Source organism: Phyllopteryx taeniolatus, chromosome 11, assembly GCF_024500385.1.
Source record: "Phyllopteryx taeniolatus isolate TA_2022b chromosome 11, UOR_Ptae_1.2, whole genome shotgun sequence".
Lineage (NCBI taxonomy): Eukaryota > Metazoa > Chordata > Actinopteri > Syngnathiformes > Syngnathidae > Phyllopteryx > Phyllopteryx taeniolatus.
In genome coordinates this window covers 12,481,383-12,502,565 of record NC_084512.1, presented here as the reverse complement: position 1 = coordinate 12,502,565, position 21,183 = coordinate 12,481,383, and the positions used below count along the sequence as shown (strand labels likewise).

Here is a 21,183-nt window from a genome sequence, read left to right as displayed (position 1 = left end):
TAGTTCCGATATGAAAAACTGTTTTGAAATCCAGGTTAAAATGTTTGTCTGTGGCACGGACAAGTGCAGGTGTGAATTCAATTCACGGGAATTGTGTAATTCTGCAACAAAGCAAAGCAAAGCAAATTTATTTATATAGCACGTTTCACACACAAGGTAACTCAATGTGCTTTATATGATTCAAAGCATTTAAAAACAAAGGAAAAAAGAGCTCATAAACATTTAAAACAAAGAGAAAAAATAAAAATACAATTAAAACAGAAATAACATTTAAAAGTGGACATGCTCGAAAAAGCATGGGAAAAAAGAAGTTTTTACGCTGGATTTAAAAACATGCATACTTGGGGCTGACGTCACTTCTGTGGGCAACTTATTCCATTTGTGTGCAGCATATTCAACAATTCAACAATCCATGATTGTAACTATGTCTGAACGTTGTCCCCAAAGCAGCACCTTTACCCCCATGACTCGCCATCCTTGTTAACAGCTTGAACCCAAATCCTTCCTGGGGACCAAAGAGTGAGTAAGAGTCAAAGAAAGGAACTGAGTGTAAACAAAAAGACAGTTATTAAATAGCATCACTATTGACATTCTCAACAGTAAACTAAGTGGTTGGAGCGTGCATGTGGAAGTAAAGTGTGGTTAGACTGTCTCCCAGTGGTGGTTGGGCAAACCTACATGATTGAAAAAATGCATGGTGGCTGCAATCACACAGTCAAAGGTGCCCACTTTTCATACATTTCAAGATTCATGGATTTGTATTATTTGTAACCAATCTGGTCAGCGTCCTCTTCCTTCAGCGCGTTCACCAAATTGGGTTTGGCTGTTTCAATAAAAACATAATCCAGCTGTCAATATTTACTTGCAGGAACCCTAAACAGGTTATACTTGCGTATTGAGGTTGATATTTGAGTATTGATCTGAAATACGTGAAATTAACCACTAACATTGAACACTAAATTCAAATAAAGTAATTCTATTGAAATAAGGATGCAATTAAAAATTCTGTTCATAAATAGTTTTGTTTATTATTTTTTTTTATATTGTAAACACATACAGAATGTACACAGCAGCACTTGTAAAAATTACTTGCATTTACATTGATTTATGAATGACAAGTATGACAAATTCATTCAGCAACATCAACCCACTGTTCGACTGAGTGATGGTATAATGTAAATTCATTTCAGTACAATATATACAGACAGGTACAGTATTGTGAGGACTTGCATCTGTTGTTTTGTCAACATTAGACAGTAGTGCTTTAAGTATTTTTTTGTAGTTTCAGATTACATTAACAATAGTTAATATTAATATTAATGTTGATGAAGGCAGTGGATGCATGAATCTACTTTACGTACTGTATTTACCAGTATCCCTCTCACTGATAGCTTTAATGAGCAAAGTGTAAAAGCCTCATCCGTGCAACACACCTCGTTACAGGTTAAAGACTTACGTGGATTTGCATTTGGGCTAATGACTTTCTCAGCACATTCCAAAATAGCTCATCAAATGACTGTGGGGTGATGATGCAATGGCACGCCAACTGACTTCCACTCTCACTTTCATTTCAAACATCGCCTGTGAGGCAGAGGATGGTGAAATCTCGGAGTCATCAATGTGTGCGTTTTCACTTCATTTTCGGTACAAATAAATGATTAGTAAATATTATTTCAGCACTTCCCGTCTTCCTGATCTTATTGGTTTAGGAAAATACAGCACAAGCCAGAGCCACGTGAGATCTTAATGGCTTTAATCCTATGTGGTGTGCATAATCCAAGCAAGCACACCTCCAACACCAATATCAACAATAGTGAGTAGGTTGAAGTGTGTATTTGAGCTACAATCATAGTTGCGATACTTGCTAGACTAGTTTTTTTATTGTCTACCTGAAAAAGCAGTGGTAGAACAAAGTTAAAAACAGCAACAAGCAGCTGAGTGTGTGCAGCCTGTCGGCAGCGCTTGTGATATTGCAGCCGTTGCTGTAGCAGCAGTGTACTCTGACCCCAGGTCTTCTGGAGCTCTGACTGTTAGCCTGGCTGCAGAAGGACTTGTAGGAGCAGGACTTCATCACCCCACCTGACAAGAGACAATTTAGGTCCGCTCATTAACCTTTTGTCTTATTTGATTATGACCAGTAAAATGTGAGCTTGGGTTTTGAATGGCTGAGAAAAGCATCAATTAATTGGTCTTTTTTTAAGTTAAAAAGAACAGCAAACATACTTTTTTTGTGACTTGAGTGGGGTACATGCACACATATTTTTAACAACTTAAGCAATTATTAAAAATCTGGCAAAGAAAAAAAATGGCCACTGTTGTCTTACTGCTCTAATTAGTGTTTGTTGTACTCGAGATGACCAAACAGCACACCACAAATAAAGAAATATCCCCACCAACAACATAAATCTCCTCTCCCACACCAGAACTCTGACTTAGTACAAAGACTGACGTTGTATTATCGAACTCAGTGTTGACTAAACGCATAAGGTTTTGTAATCGGAAGAATTGAACAGGTTTAACATTTACGATTTTCGGCCACGACCATTTTCCAATGGGAGAGGGGAAAAAAACCACTCAACACACCTCACACCACTAGAGAATTGGTCAGGATAATCTTTTATAGACATTCAGACATTTTTAAGAATCGGGCCTGTGCTGACTTTGACTGGAAAAGGAGGGATAATGCTCAAATTCGGTCCGATTATCGGTATGTGTGAACCCTACTTAAAGTGTCTATAGGATTGATTAGATTTACCTAATGACAAAAACATGCACAGACACCCACACACAATAGGAAATCTGTGATCTCGAGAAACCATAATAAAACATCTGAATGCAGTTTATAGTTTTACTATAACACAAAATGTATGTAAGCATGAAATGTATAGAAAATAGTATTATTAAGTGTTGTGTGCTATTAATCCCCCGAGACAGCAGTAATAGAGTCAACAATATTCATATTAACATAAAAACAATAGTGTGGGACCACTGTACTGTAAAGAGATTACAATATATTGCAACTCTAAATCATAGTCATCATCTACTGTGCTGTTTATCATTTCTGGCAACGGTGGTGATATTTTTTTTTTGTGGATGCAATTTTTATTTGGCATTATTTTTTTTTCTTTAAATAGTAAGTGCAACAGTGAGGAATAGTTGTGCGTTTACTCCCAGTGATAACAGTTGTTATTGATCAAATTCAATTAATTTACTATTAGTGGATTAAGGTAAATGTGTTACATTTGTTGGCAAGCTGATCAGTGTTTCTACTGATTTTATTTTATGCCATGTACAAAGGTAAAACACTGATCGATATAGTGTCAAGATGCAAGTGTCAACTTCCGAAAGAGGGTAAAAAACTGGGCAATTTTTAATATTCAATAAACTTCAAGCTGGAAGCAGATGACAAAGAGACTACGAAAAGATGGCTGCCTGCATTACCATCACAGTTAATTCGCCATAAACACATATTACCAAATTTTTTTTTTGGGGTGGGGCTTGACACACTTTTAGCAATGCCACCGCCAAAAGGTAAGGTAACACAACACTGCTCATGTTTGCTGTAAACACAACATTACTCATCACCAAGTTACAGTGGTTATGGGCCGCATGCATTATTGGTCCAAAAAGTTTTGAAATTATTTATCTCGGTCTCATTTTTTATTTCACAAAAACCTGGCATTTGAACAGAGGTGTGTAGACTTTTTATATCCACTGTATGTGGGTTGAAAGTTGCCATGGTAATGGCAGAGTTGCACATCCCATGTTTTGAAGGCAATCTACCAGTAAATGGTAATTTTAAACAAAAAGGACTTCATGTTCTTATTTATGCTGTATTTAAAATTATTAGATTCCTGCTGAGTGGTATCCAGCTTGGAATTTACATTCCATTTGAAAAACATATATGCAGCTAAAAACATTCTAATTTTTGGTAGTCTACACAGTCAGTGTTGGACTCACTGTTATGACCCACCACCACAGCACAGGCATCAGAGTAGCTGGTACATGTTCTGGAGCCTTGTCGGTTGCAGTCTTCATTATTGGATGCCATACACGTGTAACATTGAAGAGCCGTACCTGAGGAAAACAAAGCGGAACAGAGGAGTACTATTAAAAAAATGTACCGAATGGTTGCATAATAATTAAAGACATGCACGAGATTGAGGTCTGTGCACAAATATGTTTGAATGCAGATTCCAAACACAACTAGAGTTTTATTCAATCCAAATCAAAACTTATCAACACATAACGACAATTTCAGCAAAAATAAAAATAAAAGTAAATAAATAAATAAAAACAAGAACGTCTTTGACATGATTAATAGTAGGACCGATAGAGTCAGGGCTGGCATGCCCATTACGCAATACTGTTACAGTATGTGTACTGTATACAGTAGGCAAATGCTAAGGACGCCGTAACTTCCAGGGGATGCCACAAAATTGGGAAGAAAATGTTTTTTAGTATTACCTCTTAAAATAGAAAAGCTAAAATAGAGTGTTATTATTATTTATTAATAGTGGGAAACTTAGTATTCCCACATTCCATATTAATATGTATTTTATAGTTTCTATGCATCTTCTAATCAACATTTCACTGCAATGAAAAAGTTGTATCTAATCTAATATGCATATTAGGAAAAATACATTGTAGTATATTATACATGCATAGTAGACAACATGTATCAATTAGGTTTTTCATTTTGATATCCATCCATACATCCATTGTCCATCAAGCTTATCCTCACTAGGGTTGCAGGCATGTTGGAGCCTATCCCAGCTGGGGCCTTTGGGCGAGAGGCACCTGGAGGAAACCGGAGTACCCGCAGACCATGCAAACTCCACACAACAATAATGTAGAAGGTTATCACGTTAAAACATAATAAATTTGACTTCCGCATTTGGCAAACCAAAACAAAGCAATTTCTTGCAGTTCAGGTCACTGGCGGAGTCCTTATTGTGTCTTATATATCAAAATTACTAGCTATTGTATAAGTAACTGTAGATAGGATAGAGGCCTCTTGTCTCCCTAAATCCACTTTAGAAGGATATGAGTGAACACAGGGTCGCAACAAGAGTTGACGAGTCCTCCCTGAGACCAACTTTTTCACATTATAACATGAAACTTATCACGTTATAGTGCGAAACTTAACGTGTTGTAACATGAAACTTATCACATTATAAAGTGAAACTTCCATACCGACAGAGGGTGGTGCCCTTTAAATCTCTCCAATGGTGCCACAGTGGGTAAAGGGACAGATTTGAATAGTTATACAAATATATGTAACCACTTTCAAAAATAATTTGGAAAGGTTCGCTGCATGGGTAAAGGAAAAACCCAGAAAATATTCTCTGAAGATTTGGAGTAAAGGTGTGAAATTGCAAATTGTTCATCATTTTACATAAACCGGACTTAGCTTTTCTAAATCAGAAAAAGATGAGTCGACAATGTTCCTCACAGGGAGAGCATAAGATAAAGATTTACTATACCTCTCATGAAAATCTTTCACTAATACTGTAATCAGTTTTTGTGCAGAGGTATACCTCATTTCATTTATCCATCTTCTATAGTGCTTGTCCGCATTAGAAGCCTAATCCAGCTGACTTTGGACAAGAGGCAGGGCACACATGTAGGCAACCACTGACACTCACATTTACACTTATAAGGACAATTCAGTCTTCAAGTGACCAAAAATGCATCATAAGCATGCATTTGAAATGTGGCCAGAAGAACATCCACACAAGCACAAGGACAACATGCAAACTTCACAGTAGGGCCTGAGCTAGGAATCGAACCCTGGACCTCTTGACTGTAAGGCAGACATACCAACCACTGTCGTCCCACACTGTCCCAACATCATTGCCAAATATCAATGTGTCGAGAGTTTTTATGAGAAAACGGGTGTTATTTGAAAGAATATCTTGCATCTTAGCGCTGTATAATGTGATGAGTCCCTACCAGTGTAACGCAGGTGTTCTACTTGGCATATTTCATGCCTCATGCTGACTCCAAACAATCCCCACAGCACAAGAGCTCCACACACACGATAAAAGCTTTAGCCCGCAGGCCAATTAGGGGATTAGATGCTGGGATTGCATGCTAGTTGATAGACGAGGACTGAACGGAGGCTAAAATTGCAAATCTGATTTTTATTATATAGTCTAGCAGCATTTTCTGCCATGCATTTTGAGTAACCCTTTATGACTATGATCTAAAATCTTGGACTCATTCTTTATCCTGCCACAGATACAAGTATAGAAAACAAAAGCAGACTAGGAACACAAAAGGTGGCAACAAGAAAAAAATACATAAAAGTTGACAGACGGTAGAACAATCTCAGGAGTGGAAAGAATAATGAGACAGATTTTAATATTCCTTACCCTTTGATGTGAGCAGAACCATGTAAAGCAGAATCAGCAAAGCTCTCATGGTGCTGCTGTCAATATGTTTGTCCTGATCTGAAGATTAAAACCAGGTTGTTAGTACCCAAAGAATCCCCCTTACCCCCATTTAAAAACTTAATCTGATCTGTCAGACAAGCTAATAGTCTTGTGTAGACAAGATTAGCAGACCCTCAATATGTTTCCTAGTTACCGAATCTCCACAAAAAGATGTAGTAGAGTTCCATCCTGGAGCTCACACATCTCTCCTCTAGCCACACCCATCCTCGGTGTGAGTGGTCACTACTTCATCCTCCTCTGAACTGTGACTGACCAGTAAAGACCTATGAACTCACTAAGTTTCTAAGACAGTCTTTTGTTGTTGTCCCATTTATATTTAGTGGGTAAAGCGCTCTTAAAAATTTATGGATTTAATGAACACAAAAAAAAAAAAACAGGTACCCTGTATATAAAATATCGTTTCTAATATGGCATCCAAAGACAGGTAAATCAAGTGCACTAGAGGTGTAAAGCACAGAAAAATTTTTGTTTTTCATCAATTTAATAAGAACTTTGTACATTGCAAATACATGGTTTTGAGTAAAAAATAAAATACAGTGTATAAACTTATTCATTATGTGCACTTAAAACACATAGATGTACAAAAATCCAACCAAACATCTTTTTTGCATTAGGACAAGACAAACTACTGCCTGATTTGAGTTTATATTTGTTAAAATTGAAAAAAAAAATACACAAAATATATGCATTATATGCACTTTATATACAAATATCAAGTCAAACTCATCGCTTTTAACACTCATCAAGAATGGAAAGCTACTTCGAAATATTGCCCTTTGTTAACCCCAAATAGTCCGTAATAATGCCAAAACAGTGCATAAACTTGCACCTGACCTTATATATTATGTAGACGCATCCAATCAAACTGAATGATTCTTGCATTAACCAGGAAACTCCCAGCTACTTCCGTTTGCATGATACTGATGTTGTTTATGGATTGTTGGGGGTCGACGTCTGGGAATGCATTTGCTGCAGTGCTGCCCAGGGATCCTCCAACATGGACGGACTGAAGTATCTCTCGATCGAGTCAGAAGATTCACACTGAAACCAAAAGAGAAAGTAGGTTGTCACTTAATTTGCACACAGATTAGCTTGATTTATGCATTCCTTTGTCATACATTTGATTTGCTAATGCTAACTAATGCCACACAAATATTTTCATGTTTTTACATAACATGTACACATTCATAGTGCAGGGTGGAAAAGTATGTAAGCGCATGGTGTAATGACTTCTCCAAAAGCTAATCAGTCAGGAATCAGCTGACATTCAGTACAGCGGTGCAACAATGAATCGACAACTAATTGACTATGTTTTTTTTGTCCTGTTCGGCTGTTAGGTCAAGCAGAATGGAAAATCTGTTTCCCTTTTTTGCCGGAACAGTTTTACAGTGTCACAGTGGAGTTTTTAAGCTTCTGCTGTGGTATTATAATTGAGGTTTATTGAGAATCAGACTTGATCAGTCGAACAGAACAAAGTTTCTAGAAGGGAGAGAGAAACAAAGACAAAAGACAAAGCACTAATTGTAAACAGGATGAGAGAAGTAAATCATTACATTATGTCGAACAATGAAACATTAATATGAGTGTTGCATGGTGTTGTAGTGCTACACCCTGTGAGGGGAGGGGAGGACAAGGGTCATGAACCCGGCTGTACAACTGAAGTGTGGTGGCATTAATTATGTAAATTATAAACATCCACAGGAGGAGAGTATAAGTGAGGGGATACACAAGCGATTTGCATATTCGTGAGTTATTTGTCGCAATAAGTGCGTGACTCCACACCCAGTGAAAGAGTCCTAGGGGTGTGTGCCTGCGGATACATGCAAGTGAATTGATACCGTTATACATACACAAAGACTGACAGAAGTGTCCTGTCATTGCTGTGGCCACACCGCCGCTGCTGAGGACCCCACCCAATCAATCGAGGGGCGGGAACAGGTCCACCCGAGAGCAGCCTGGCTTACGGAACACATCCTGAGGGCGGTCCGCCGGCCCCACCGAGGCGCCCCGACAACCGGGCACCCAGTGGGGGCCGCAGGGACCCCATGCCAAGCCCCCTGCCAACCCCCCCCCCCCAAACTGCAACAGTTTTGTAAGCACTAAAGGCCCAAAATCAGACCTGCCTGAGCTGATCTGAAACTACAGGAAAAGTTTGGTTGAGGTTATTGTTTCCAAAAGAGGTGCAACCACTTTTCAACCTTTTTCCCCACCCTGATCTGAGATGTTTCCATGTTGTGCAATTAGTTGCGAAAGAGTCACTCATGGTGTAATGTATTATACACTCCAAGGAAGCGTAGGTTCTAGTCCCATTCTCATTTATCATCCATATCACTTCATTCGCACGGCATTGCATTGACTGAAAATGGCCTGTTCTGGTCTTCTTAGAAGATGTTTCGCCTCTCTGGCGAGCAGGCTTCATCAGTTCATGCAACAAACTAGTGTGGACAACACTAGCCAGGGTGGGAAACCCAACTATTTATTTATCCTCCAAGTTGGAGGTACGCCCCATGGTATCACTCTTTTGGGAAGTAAATGACGGTCGTTAAGATGCCTTGCAGAGAGGCCCCCGCCCATCAATAGCAGTCACTAAGTGGAAATTCCCTCTCAGGCATTCCATTCAGTTGTAAAAAATTTGTTGGAGCCACTTGAAGGCTGAGTTTGGTTTGTTATACAGGCTGAGCCATTGTACGTGGGAGATAGGTGGTGTCGTAGGCTTGTTTACAGATGGTCTTTCCGCTGAAACATAAGAGGCTTTTCCACCAACCCGCCCAGGAACTTTGAGTTCCTGCTAGCAAAAGGTTGCTGTGGCCCATGTGGTTTGTGTTTCCATCGCACTAATTAGTTCAGGGTAGCTTAAGCAAATGAGGCTGATGTTGCTTATTACTGACACCTACTGGGTCTAAAAAATGCTGGTATTTCAAGCTTCCAATGTCTTATTTTGTATCCTAAATTGCAAATATTTTTAAATATCTTTCAAACCTAACCCTTTACCCAGGTGAGGCAATTGAGAACCTATTCACATTTCCAATACCAATCTGGCTCCAGACACTCTTTGAGGTAGGGAGTTTTATTATATACAGATACATTTCAGTAAAGTAGAATATATTTATTCTATTTTATTGAGATGACATACCGAAAGGGATTGTGCAAGAGAAGCTTACAGATGACTATCGATGTGATTTCTCATCTGGAAAATGCAATGGGGACATGAGCCTGAATCCTTACACAGTTCCACTACAAATCTAAGAACAATAAATCACATCTATTGTCATCCGCAGGCGTCTCCATTTATTTATATATTTATTTATTCCAAAAAGACAGGTTTTTCTCATGTCCCTGCATTCACACGATTACATTTTTCTTCATACAAGTTGTGCAGCTTTAGAGAATATCAACTCACATGCCTTTTATGGACCTTTTATTCACCATGTGCTAAGATATAATGTAATATTTAACTTATTACTTTATCACATTGTAAAGTTTGTAAATGTATTTGCTTCTATTTATGCTTTGTTTTACTCTGCTCTCTGCAGCCAGGTTGGCTGGTTACCTGGACAAGTTTCAATAAATAAATACATGACTTCATGGACAGCTCTTAGTCAGTTTTTAAATACAGCAGTGCGAAGTTTTTGGTATCTGTAAATGTGTTTGCATCAAAAAAAAAAAAATATTCTACATTGCAAATATTTATTTGTGAACAGAAAGTTTTTTTTGGGGTTGTTATTTTTTTTGCCCCATGACTGACTGGATTGTACCATCAGAGCGTCCCTGCCGGCCAGCCTCACGCCGGTGTTTTAAGATTTCCTTTTCCATGTATTTTAATCATCTTGCTTCGAGTCTTGCGTAACGCTGTATAATGGCGACTCTGTAAATGAAAAAGAAAACGATAACAGAGGTGTGTCAACCAATTAGCGTTTGTCAGCCTGACCCCTCAATGAGTTCTAGGTAAACCCTAGACCCTATCCGCCAATAGGAATGAAAGAATCCAGGGGAAACCTTCCGTGTAATGGTAGTTTTTTTACGACGGGGACATGGGGGGAACTCAAGCTACCAGGGTAGCTAGAGAAGCTTCTGCAAAGGTTCCTGCGGTGGGTAAGCCCCTATTGATAACCTCTCTCACTCCCCCTTCTCTGTCGAGCATATGCATTTTTGTCCTCAAAGGAGTGCTGTTTCTCTTTGAGATGCAGTCTTGACCTGAAGAGTTGGCGCATCCGTGTTGTGCATTGACTCTGCTCAGTTGTAACTTGGTTTCCCCCAATATATACACGAGTACACGTACGAGTGTTTTGAGTTACGAGTGTGGTCACGGACGGAGTAAAACTCAGCTCTCAATGCAACACTGTAGGGTCACATGAGACCTGTTGAGCTTTGGCTCGGCTGTCTCACCAGCTGTAGTATTGTACTACTGTGTTTTTTTGTTGTTGTTGTTTTATTCACTTTTTTTTTTGGTTTATTTGCAAGACAGCTTTTAGAAGGGTAGGTGCCTTGTCCGCCAACAGTCTATTGCGCACATCTGGCCAATCGTCAACGGTGGCGGGGCGAGTGCCGGCCTCCAAAGTTAGTACTTTGTAGCTTACCTGCACATTCGACGCCGACGGACTGAAGTTGATTGGCCTGCCGAAACTGTTTCCCCTTCGTTGCTTCTCTCCGAAGTTTCCGGCGCCACTGCCGAACACAGCCGGAGACCCTCCGAAGCTCCGTCTTCCGCCGCCGGACCCTCCTGGCGAACCTCCCCTATGTCCGCGGTTAAAACCATGGGAATACGCCTGAGAATTGGGCGAATACGCGGGGTAGCCCTGGGCAGAAGCACCGCGGTGGCCGGGTCCTCTGTAGGGTGGGCGAGCCCAACGTGAAGGCGGGGAGGAAAACCTTTGGTTCCACTCAGGTACGGAAGGGCTTCGATCCATCTCGGTTCAAAATGGCCTCAAAACAATTACCGTAGGCGACTGAACGCAACCGGAACCGGAAATTAATGTTCAGTTTGTCTGAGTTTGGAGGTGCAGCGCCACCCAGCGGTCACTCCTTTCACCTCTCCTTTTTTTCTGGTATGGCTTGGATTTTTAAAACGGGAAAACGGACCTGGGCATTCCAATGCTGTGGTTGAAAAAAAGTGACAGCGAGGATGTAAAGTAATTATGTAAAATGTTAATCCATTCTCATTTTTTATTTAATTGTTCATGCATTCATTTATCTAGTAATACATTTTAATAATCCACTCTCACCGTTAAAGGTAAAACTATTTAAAGTTAATTTAACAATAATTAACCAATTATTTAAAAAATACAAAAAACTGTCAAGTCTACTAGACACGGTTTGTTTATTATATGCAAACATCAATTAACCAATTATTAAATGAAATAAAAAATAATAATTTAAAAAAATGAATACATACATTTTAATCAACAAATTTGGGGAAAATGGAAAAATCATTCCAACAAATATTACAGGACTTTTGACAATGTAAATGGTCAGTTTGCCAGACTGAAGAACAGAGTGGGCTGTATGTGGCCCCCAGGCCATACTTTGCCCATCCCTGTATTATACTCACTACTATAATAATTTATTTTGCCATGATACCATTAAACAATCGTGGTATTTCACACTGGACTAGGAAAACATCTTTATTCTTTGTGACATGCTAAACCAAGCATGTAAAATGTGAATTTTAAGTAAACTTAATTTCTTCTCCTCCAGCCACCCCAATAATACTAAATGCAATCAAGACATGGTTTCTTTAATAAAGCAATAATACAGCAAGAAACTATATGGTCAGGTTCACATTGTAAATAAGGTTTTCTACCGAAAATAGCAGAATTTTCAAACACATCCTAACAAAGTCCTAATTACGGTTAGTTTTTGCTTAGTTTGAATATCATCCTTGGGTATTGTGCAAAATGTTTTATTTACAATTTAGGTTGCATTTTGATAATCAATGATACAACTTCACCTCTCTTAAATGGTTGAAACCTAATTGTATTACAATTTGGATTTGTTAAACTCGATCAAGTTTGTTCATTCAGGTGATTCTCCAGTGTTTTATTTTGTTGTCAAAAGGTTTACATTTTCAGAAAATATGGAATTTACCAATCTTTGTCATTTTTCGTCATTCATTTAAAGTTGACATATTTTGAAGGGGGGGTGCACCAAGTATTTGCAGTCTGGAAGCTGAGGGGTAAACATCTCCTGCTGAGTCTTCAGAAGTTTCCAGTAACACCACAAAAAGTTGCTAGATTTGTTGTTAATTGCCAAAAAATAGTTGAGGAGTCAGCAAAAATCACTCAATAATAGGGTCAAAGTCACTACGTTGGCATCACAGAGTAGGCTCGCTTCGTCGCATTCCCAACTCCGTCCCCGTCATCATGGTGACAATCAGCCTCTGGGACAGAACCTCCCCCCAGAACAGCGTGACTTGGCTATAAGTGGTTTTTGGCTATAATTCTTCATCCTGTGTATATTTTGACCAATGAACATCAGATAACTTCTAAGAAGACACCTGGAAAATGTTTTCAATTGTGAGAAAAAAAAATCCCCTTTAACACAGGATTGGAAAGTCTTTCGGTGGACAGGAGACATAGCCATTGCAGTGGGATTAGCTCATGTTATTCATATTAAATATTTCCAACTTGAATAGGAAATAACCAGCGTGAGCCAACTAGTTTATATTGCCATCTTTTATTGCACTTTGTAAGCAAATGCTGTACAGCAGCTGTGCAGACATGTTACTCGTCAGTGTGACAACAACCCAAGCAGGACTGGGGCACATCTGGATAGTCACAATTAATTTAGTTTATATCAAAATAAAATAAGAAAAATAAAGTCCCATGAGCTTATCAAGACGGCTATGACAAGTATAACAAATATCTACAAGATTACACGAGGGAAGCACGATACAGGACCTATAAATAATTCTGACAAATCCATAATCTGTGTTTTACACAGTGGGCACATAAAAATGTCTCTTCCATAATTAACCTTTTCTACATTGCATACAAAACGGACAAAGCAAGGATTCTTCTTGTCTTTCATGCAATAAGCTATAGCGATTATTTTTTATTTTCTTAGAGCTGAATCATTTTATAAAATGGGCTGCTGCTCCTTTTTGGGGGGGGGGTGGGTAAAACAGTCTTCTCCCTCAGTGGCTGTCATGGCAACATCATAAACAACAATAAAACCCACAATCCTCATCGTTATTTGCTCACACGCACACACACCCACACACACACAGATATACAAATTAATGACATGGTACAGTTTCTAAAACTTTAAACTAGACCCCTGATACAGTCCCATACAGTGACACATCAAAAATATACAGCATGATTAAAAGGAAGCCATCTGTGTGCGTCTTGTATACACAAGGTCAGTAGAAAATTTAAGCACAGAGTGGCTTTAAGTGTCTTTCGAAGTATGTTTTTCTCCCACACAACTTTTACGTGTGACCAAGGCTTGTTTGTGTTAAACTGATCCAGAACAGCATATGCGTGCTAACACTTGCCCATTTTGGCTATTAGCTCATCGCAGATCTTCGTTAGCTCCTCAATCTCTTTGTTCTGGAAAACAGTTTTACAAATTAGGAAATTGGAATATGATAAGAGCCTCAAATATTTGCATCAATTTGATATTTTACCTCCCTAGACCTTAGTTGCATACTGAATAATTTCACTAATATAGTGAGTCACATGCAGGTGTCAAAGTTTGTAATTGAGATAGATTAATCTTGACCGCCATAACTAATTACATTTCACTTCATTAATATTGTTTTCATTATTCTGTTCTCTAATTGTGTCTGGCGTCCATTATGAACCCCCACCTAAGTTACAAATATGTTTCCTGGTCAGATGAAGCGCTTATGCAACTGACCTTTTGCTCCAATGTGCGCTCCAGGGAGTCCACTTTCATCTGCTCCTTCCTCAGGCTGGCTTGGTGAGCAGCCTGCTCCTGCTTGGACTTGGCCCTCACCTGAGCTATTTCTGAATTGGCCCTGGAAACACACAAGACACCTTTCTAGAAACTCTAAGACATCTGAGGGAAGCAAAGCCTCTGGTTTGGAAACATTTATACATATGTATGAATGTTCATATGTTTATGCAGATTGAATCTCTGCAATTTACTGCGTAATTATCATCAATTCAAAATCACAAACATGCAAAAGATTTACTTGTCTAGCTTCTCCTCTGCGTGAATCTTCAGAGCTTGGTACCGCTGTTCCTCTTTACGGACTCTGGACAGATACTCTTGAGCGCACTTCTTCAAAACGTCTTCATTCTACACCGAGTGACAAACATGATCATTTACAAACATTTGTCTACGTTTTCACGCTACTTCGTTCGTCACTGACAAGGTCCGTATTGGTGAAAGTATTTTAACCAAAAAAAGGTACCTTGCGGAAACCCTCGAGAACATCTTTCATTTTCTCATAGCGTCGGAAGAGGTCGGCCAGAGACTTTTCCACGGAGTTGAGGTCAGCTAAGGCCTGGTCCTTTTCCACAATCAGCTGTTGAATGGTGTGGTGGGATAGAGACTTCTCTTTCTGGTCATCTTCTAACAAGCACACATATATAGAACATGCTTCAGTGTATCTGGTAAAAAGACTTGAATTGGGTACATCAAAACGTAAAAAATGTAAACCAACACACATTTTGGAAAAAAATATTTACATTTACATCTACACTGTTGATTATGAGAACTAAAAACAAACACTGAATGAAAAATGGGAACATCACTGATAGAGGCAGAGAGCTCAGTTACTTTTAGCGTTATGTGTCACCCTTTACAGGGCAGGGAACCAATTTGTGGTGACCTTTAAGTCACATCAGATGACACAGACCAAAATATATTATTATAAATAAAGTGATATTGATTATATTTTTAAGGGGGCACTCCGACTGGTTCAGTTCAGCCTATCGCGGTTTGGTGGGTGTATCATTATATAATATAGTCATTCTTAAAAACACATCTGGTTAGATGATAAAATTTATTTCAGTAATTCCAAGCCCACCTCTTCCAAAGCGGCTGGGGCCAGGAAAATGTCCAAGCACGGTACAAATTGCTTAGTATGCGTGCGCTCTAAGTCTTGCAATGTTGTTGTTTTTTTTTTCAGTATGAAAGCTTTTCCAAAAATTCTACTCCTCCTGCCGTTCTTGTCACATCTGAAAGCATAACCTGCAAAACCTTTATTTGTACGTTTTTGCTAGCATGTACAATTAACAAAGAAAACCAAAGTTAGTACTCCCGTAGTCAAGTGAAGGTTGTGGCATGCGTTTCAGAGACATTTTGACCTTACGATGCTGGCATGAAGAAAGAACATGCTGAGATTGTACACAAATGAGCATGAAGAATGAAGTGAAATAAAAAAATGGACAAGCAAATGTGAGTGGACGTGAGGCAGGCTGTGAGCTGTGTTGGCCCCCTTCTGTGACAAACAGAGAGGGAGAGATGTGAGTGGGCACACACACATGTTGAAGCACAAGTCTACAGTACTCACCTGGCATGCCTGTCAGGGTTATCAAATAGTAAGGGGCAAACATAAGAGCAGAACAGAAACAAAAGGGAGTGTGTTAAGTCAAGCTGGGAGCCCAAGGCACGCGAGAGCCGAGCATTAGCAGAATGTGACTCTCGAGTTACTGATTTAAAAAGTCCTGTGAAGAAGGACGAGAGCAGGCAGTCAAGCTGGCTTTGATCTGAAGCACCTTGCGAATCTGTGACAATGGATTGGCATAATGTGCATGTGTACTCCCAATTTGCAGTGCTGCAAAAAGTGGTGTCAGGAATTGTGACTCAAAACAATATTAATGTGCACATAATAGCTTGCAGCGTTTTATTGACATGTTTGTATACAATCACAAACTCACCTATCATCTGCGCAATCGTCTTCTCATACTCAGAAACAATCCTCCTATAGATTAGAAATTGGATATGATTATACAGACGTGACTCCGCGCTTCACATATTTTCAGCATTCACAGTGTGGCCTGACAACCAAAATAGCAATACCACTGAAATTTGGAATAACCGTTACTTAGATAGCCCAAAAAGTAAAATACAGCATTAACAAATGTTTCTGACAGTTCAGTGATGATATTGCTTCTATTTTCCTTTTCTAGTGTTGTTTAGGGAAAAGCAGGTTCCAAATGTAAGAGGATTGATTAACCTTGCCCCCATCCTTCGTCCCTTCCTTATCCTGATCTCAATCAGCCAAATAAAGCAAGCTAAGTCTAATCGACGCTTTTGCCAGCTGGACCCCGGCCCACCCCCTTTTGACCAACATCAATGTTTCTATTTCTATATCTTTATAAGTCCATGAACAGATATTTGTTAGACATACTGTACATACATTTGGGCAATTGTTGGCATATTGAATTGTTGAATAGGAGTGCTATAAAACCTGTAACATATACTGGACTAATTTTTCAAATCCATGTTACAAGTACTAACCACACATATTATATGCATTAGTTATTTTCTTTCCTGCAGCTTATATAGGTTGACCTCTTTACACACGAGCTGCAGTTAATCAATGGATTGGGGTTATAGTTGAAGTCGGATTTACCATTTGACAGCTCGAAAATGGGTAGAGTTTAGAAAGAAGACACTTCTAATTTTGTCAGGGATTTATTAGCGTAGTGACAATTCAAAGCACAGCATCATACCTCATCTCCTGCACCTCCTGGCGGCTGTCTTCGTATTTCCTCTTCCACTCCAGCACCTCCCTCTCTTTTGTCACAATCTAAACCAGGAAACATCTTGTTAAATTAAGTGTGAAACGCTCGTGCATACAAAGACGACATCGTATGAATACCGGACACAGCTTCTGCATAATCATATACAAAAGCTGCACTTAAGATTCTAATGATTTTGTTAACATGATATGTGTATTATTGTGGTTGCCATTCACGGTGAGATAAAACTGATAAAACATCCTGAATGACTTCAATTGCATCATGTTGGTTGCATTCAGGTCTGTAGTTTGGATTTTCCTGATCAGGCAAATTAGCAACCAGGCAAAAATCCACAATATGAAATATTTTGTAAAATAACATCTCTGAAAGCATTAGCAAAAACTAAGCATGATTATAAGTTCTAAGGCATATTTTACATTGCACTGGATGTCATTCGTACTGCTGAGTATGTGTAAAATAAAAATTTTTGAGCACCTCTTCTTTTGCGATTCCCAGCGAGTGGTCCAGATCTTTGGGAAGATGTGGACTCTCTCCATCGATGTAGCTGGTAGCGGTCCGGACGTACAGCGAGTTCTTGGATACTGAATTCACTGATGGTGAAGAAAGATCTCTGTGCTGCTTCCAGGATTCAAATGAGAGGAGCGGGAAGAAAGGAAACATAGCCAGTTACATTCCAGACTGGATGGAACAAACAGCCGCACGTTGGCTGGACCTAATGTTCTCAACAGGATACCTGAACCTGGACCTACAAGGCTGCATCCAATTGCATCAAAAGGTACCACACAGAAAAATCAATATGTAAATGGGCAGGCTAGCAATGGTCCTGAAGACTTGGTCAGCTGCAGTATGAATTGATGGAAAAGTCTTCATAGCCAAGTGATTGGCTTGGCAGAGAGCGTAGCTTGTTTGCGATTGGTACAGGCAAGGAGGAGGGGGATAAGTGCCAAAAAAACAAAACAGCATCATTTACAAGAGGGACAGAACAGCAGACTGCACAGCATGGCAATCGTTAGTCTCGTGTCAAAGCACATTACATTATTTAACTCCTCTTTCCACAATCGAGTGCTAGCGGATTGCTCACTTTGCCTTTGCTTACACGACCTAAACATTACAAGACATTTGATTTTAAATGGAGAGGTGACAAACCAAAATACATCATGATAATGTTTCAGGACCTCTGTAGTCCCCTAAAACTACTAAATTCAGAGGGATTTATTAATTGAGACGGATTAGGTTTAGACCACAGGGAACTAGATGAATGACATTGAGACTAATACGCAGAAAGGAGAGTAAAATGTTGGAGCAGCAAGGTAAAGACCAACATTCTTGGCTTTTGGGGTTTGGATTGATGCTCCACGTTTAGGTGGCCTTGTGGTAGCGTGACTGTCATTCCTATTGTCTGCAAAAAATAATTGTTAAAGTTATTGTGTTGTTAGTATGTTGCATCGTCTCACATTACAGAAAGAGCACATCCGTCAGTACATTGCCACTATATATTACTAACTTTAATTTCCAACTTGTACTGTCTTTGCATTTGGAAAAATGTAGAAAACCCCACCTTGAGCAGCAGGGCTACTAACAGAGATAAAGTGTCACACAACATTCAAGGGATTCCATGACAAACTCTACTAAATAACACAACAGCTCTATGAGTGCTTGGTCTCCTCGTGAGACATTACAGCTAGTCATAGTAGAGAAGTTAAGACAGCTAGTTACATTAAGGTACCTGGGGTCTACAGGAGCTAGGGGGATACAGTGCAGTCTCTTGGTATTTGGACAGTTGTTTTGATTCTATATCGTCTATATTGAGTGCTGACACATTGCTTTGATGGAATTTCTTACAGTAGTGTATATTAATGCCAGGTGAGCTGTGAACATATTATAGCAGAAAATCATCAGCAGCTACTCTACTGTGCGATTTAAGTGTGTTGACGACCTTTATATTAGCAGTCAGTCATAACCTAAACCTTGAGTCCTTCCACTGAGGAGATTTAAGCTTTGGCCTGTTTTGTACTGTATGTCTATGGAATGGATTTTTAGGTGAATTTAAGATTTATTTTTTGTTTGTTTTTATACTCTATAAATTTCTTGATTAATTTTGCCACTGAAAAAAAAGCTATATTTTTGCAGAAATATGCAAATGCACTTTGCTTCACACATTACATGTACAATAAAAACTCATGGTTCCAATGTTTACCGTTGTATAGAGAAGATTCAGTACTACAAATGATAAAACAACAAAGTATGTCTATAACTACAATACTGGTTTGAAGGTATGTGTTCTTCAGTGTTTCCCAACAAGGCGCACATATTTTACATTAGAGAAATCCTACAACACGTCACCAAACAAAAATATCACAAATGTTTACTTCTTCAGAGTGACATCTTTGCCTGTTTACTTTATGAACAAAGATACAATATTTGTTTTAAATAAATCATTATTACACCAATTAAGTGTAATTGTTTAATTTTCCACAGCAGTCCTGATCCAAGGCCTGATGGCAACACATTAGTTTGCCACGGCTTGGTTGGGAATCACTGCTCTATATTGTATGCTTCTCTTTCACATCCAGTGTACTGAGATACAAAATTAGTGGATTAAAAAGTACAATACTGTCAAAATATCTAAGGACTGAGCAGGAGGTGTGTTACGAGGACAGGTCACATACAGTAAGTATTCCTCTTACTTTCAGTAAGGGTGAACCGTTGATGTTCCACCGCCGTGTGCTGGGTTTCTTAAGGCGGGACTGTGAAATGTGTGGGACAAATGCTTTGAGACATGATAGACAACAAAAATGTTGCACTGTACATACTCTAGCATACATGGCATCTGTAAAACTGAAGTTTAGTACTGCTGTATACAGTGCAGAACATTTCAGAGGAAAAGTTGCTAAATATTTCAACACTGACACGAAATTGGGGATTGAAAAAAAAGAATCATCATCTGATGCCTGCTGACAAGAAAAGACCACCTAAGAAAATGGATGTTCATAATTCGGACACCCTTTATTTAAACCATGCAAACTTTTTTGACCCAGGCCCCTAAAAGAATCGGAATCGAGAATCGTTTGGAACCGGAATCGCTCAAATTCAAACGATGCCCAACCCTAAACATGCAGTACTTCCTTTCCTTGACACCAAATCCTATTTAGACAGGGCTGTGGCAGCATCTTAAGAGTGTTTCAGAAAGAGCACAAAAAAATTAAAAATAACACTGCTTGGTGTGTTTGTCAGCGGACCTCTGGCGATACGTCCACACCAAAAACGCATTTGGTGAATCCGTAATCAGTCAACCACAAATATTCGGGGGATTTCTGCATTATAAAATTGGGACGTCGCCCTAAAAAACACCCACGTCTTGATGACCAAGTCCCCTAGTATGATACAGTTGGCCATTATGAGGAAACACAGCATATAAATTTACAGACAGGGAAAAAACTACAGACACCAGCCTCTAAGAGATATTTGTCAGTTGTATTAGTAACACTAAACATACAGATTGTGACCAGTATTTTGTAAGATGAACAACCCAACAAATAAACTCCATGATGTGCATTGAATGCCTTAACTGCTTCGACAGTAGTAAGTAATACATTACCAGTCACATTCAAGCCTCTTGTGAACAGACAACATGCAAAAGAGCGGCAGGGGTCTATAATGATACAACACTCTGGTGCATCGGATTCAGACTGAGAGTGTTTGCTGCATGTTTTAAGCCATGTTAGATTTGGGATGAGGGGGACTCTGTACTCTAGGTTACAGGGCTGACAATGCAGTGGTGCAGCCGCCATGTTGATCAGGCCGTGAGTTCACTCAGAATGGCGTGTTTAAGGAGAGGGATAAACATGCACCATTTCTGCCAAACAACCCCCCCCCCCACACACACACACACACACACGCACACACTTACAGCAGGTGCAGGCTAAATCAGCGCAGTACCTGAGGGGTTACAGTGGAGAGGGAAGGGCACTGAGAGATGTGTTTGGCTACTTGCAGAGCCTCTATCCGCAGGGCAGCAAGCACCAGCTCCTCCTGGGCCGCACAAA

General features: G+C 39.4%; 2 protein-coding genes across 5 annotated transcripts in view; both read right to left on the bottom strand.

Moving 5' to 3' along the window:
- Positions 1–216: 216 nt before the first annotated feature.
- On the bottom strand, positions 217–11,442 carry ly6pge (lymphocyte antigen 6 family member pge). Of its 4 annotated transcripts, none has more exons than XM_061789980.1 (5): positions 11,036–11,441; positions 6,592–7,499; positions 6,378–6,455; positions 3,961–4,077; positions 217–505 (listed from the first exon to the last, which is right to left on the bottom strand). In XM_061789980.1, the coding sequence occupies exons 2-5, from the start codon at positions 6,623–6,625 to the stop codon at positions 456–458; spliced, it is 279 nt and encodes a 92-aa protein (XP_061645964.1). In that variant the 5' UTR covers positions 6,626–7,499; positions 11,036–11,441; the 3' UTR covers positions 217–455. The 4 variants fall into 4 exon arrangements, with proteins under 4 accessions (XP_061645964.1, XP_061645962.1, XP_061645961.1 ...); XM_061789978.1 differs by lacking the exon at positions 217–505 and adding an exon at positions 1,057–2,079 and having other exon boundaries at positions 11,036–11,442; XM_061789977.1 differs by lacking the exons at positions 217–505; positions 3,961–4,077; positions 6,378–6,455 and having other exon boundaries at positions 6,921–7,499; positions 11,036–11,421.
- Positions 11,443–13,111: 1,669 nt separating this feature from the next.
- tacc2 (transforming, acidic coiled-coil containing protein 2) overlaps positions 13,112–21,183 on the bottom strand; it is a 51,070-nt gene continuing 42,998 nt past the window's right edge. Inside the window, exons 17-25 of the mRNA XM_061789941.1 lie at positions 21,077–21,169; positions 19,825–19,884; positions 17,612–17,752; positions 17,108–17,184; positions 16,310–16,353; positions 14,839–14,999; positions 14,617–14,723; positions 14,319–14,439; positions 13,112–14,008 (exon numbers count right to left, since the gene is read on the bottom strand). Coding sequence (XP_061645925.1) covers positions 13,943–14,008; positions 14,319–14,439; positions 14,617–14,723; positions 14,839–14,999; positions 16,310–16,353; positions 17,108–17,184; positions 17,612–17,752; positions 19,825–19,884; positions 21,077–21,169 — 870 coding nt within the window. The 3' untranslated portion in view covers positions 13,112–13,942. The remainder of the gene's footprint in view (positions 14,009–14,318; positions 14,440–14,616; positions 14,724–14,838; positions 15,000–16,309; positions 16,354–17,107; positions 17,185–17,611; positions 17,753–19,824; positions 19,885–21,076; positions 21,170–21,183) is intronic.

What these genes read in the sequence shown, in the direction of transcription:
- ly6pge (XM_061789977.1), bottom strand. Translation starts at nt 11,365, where the DNA reads ATGGATCGAAGCCCTTCCGTACCTGAGTGGAACCAAAGGTTTTCCTCC. An exon ending in CGTCGGCGTCGAATGTGCAG is followed by an intron (nt 7,500 to 11,035) that starts GTAAGCTACAAA and finishes TTTTGGTTTCAG; the next exon opens with TGTGAATCTTCTGACTCGAT.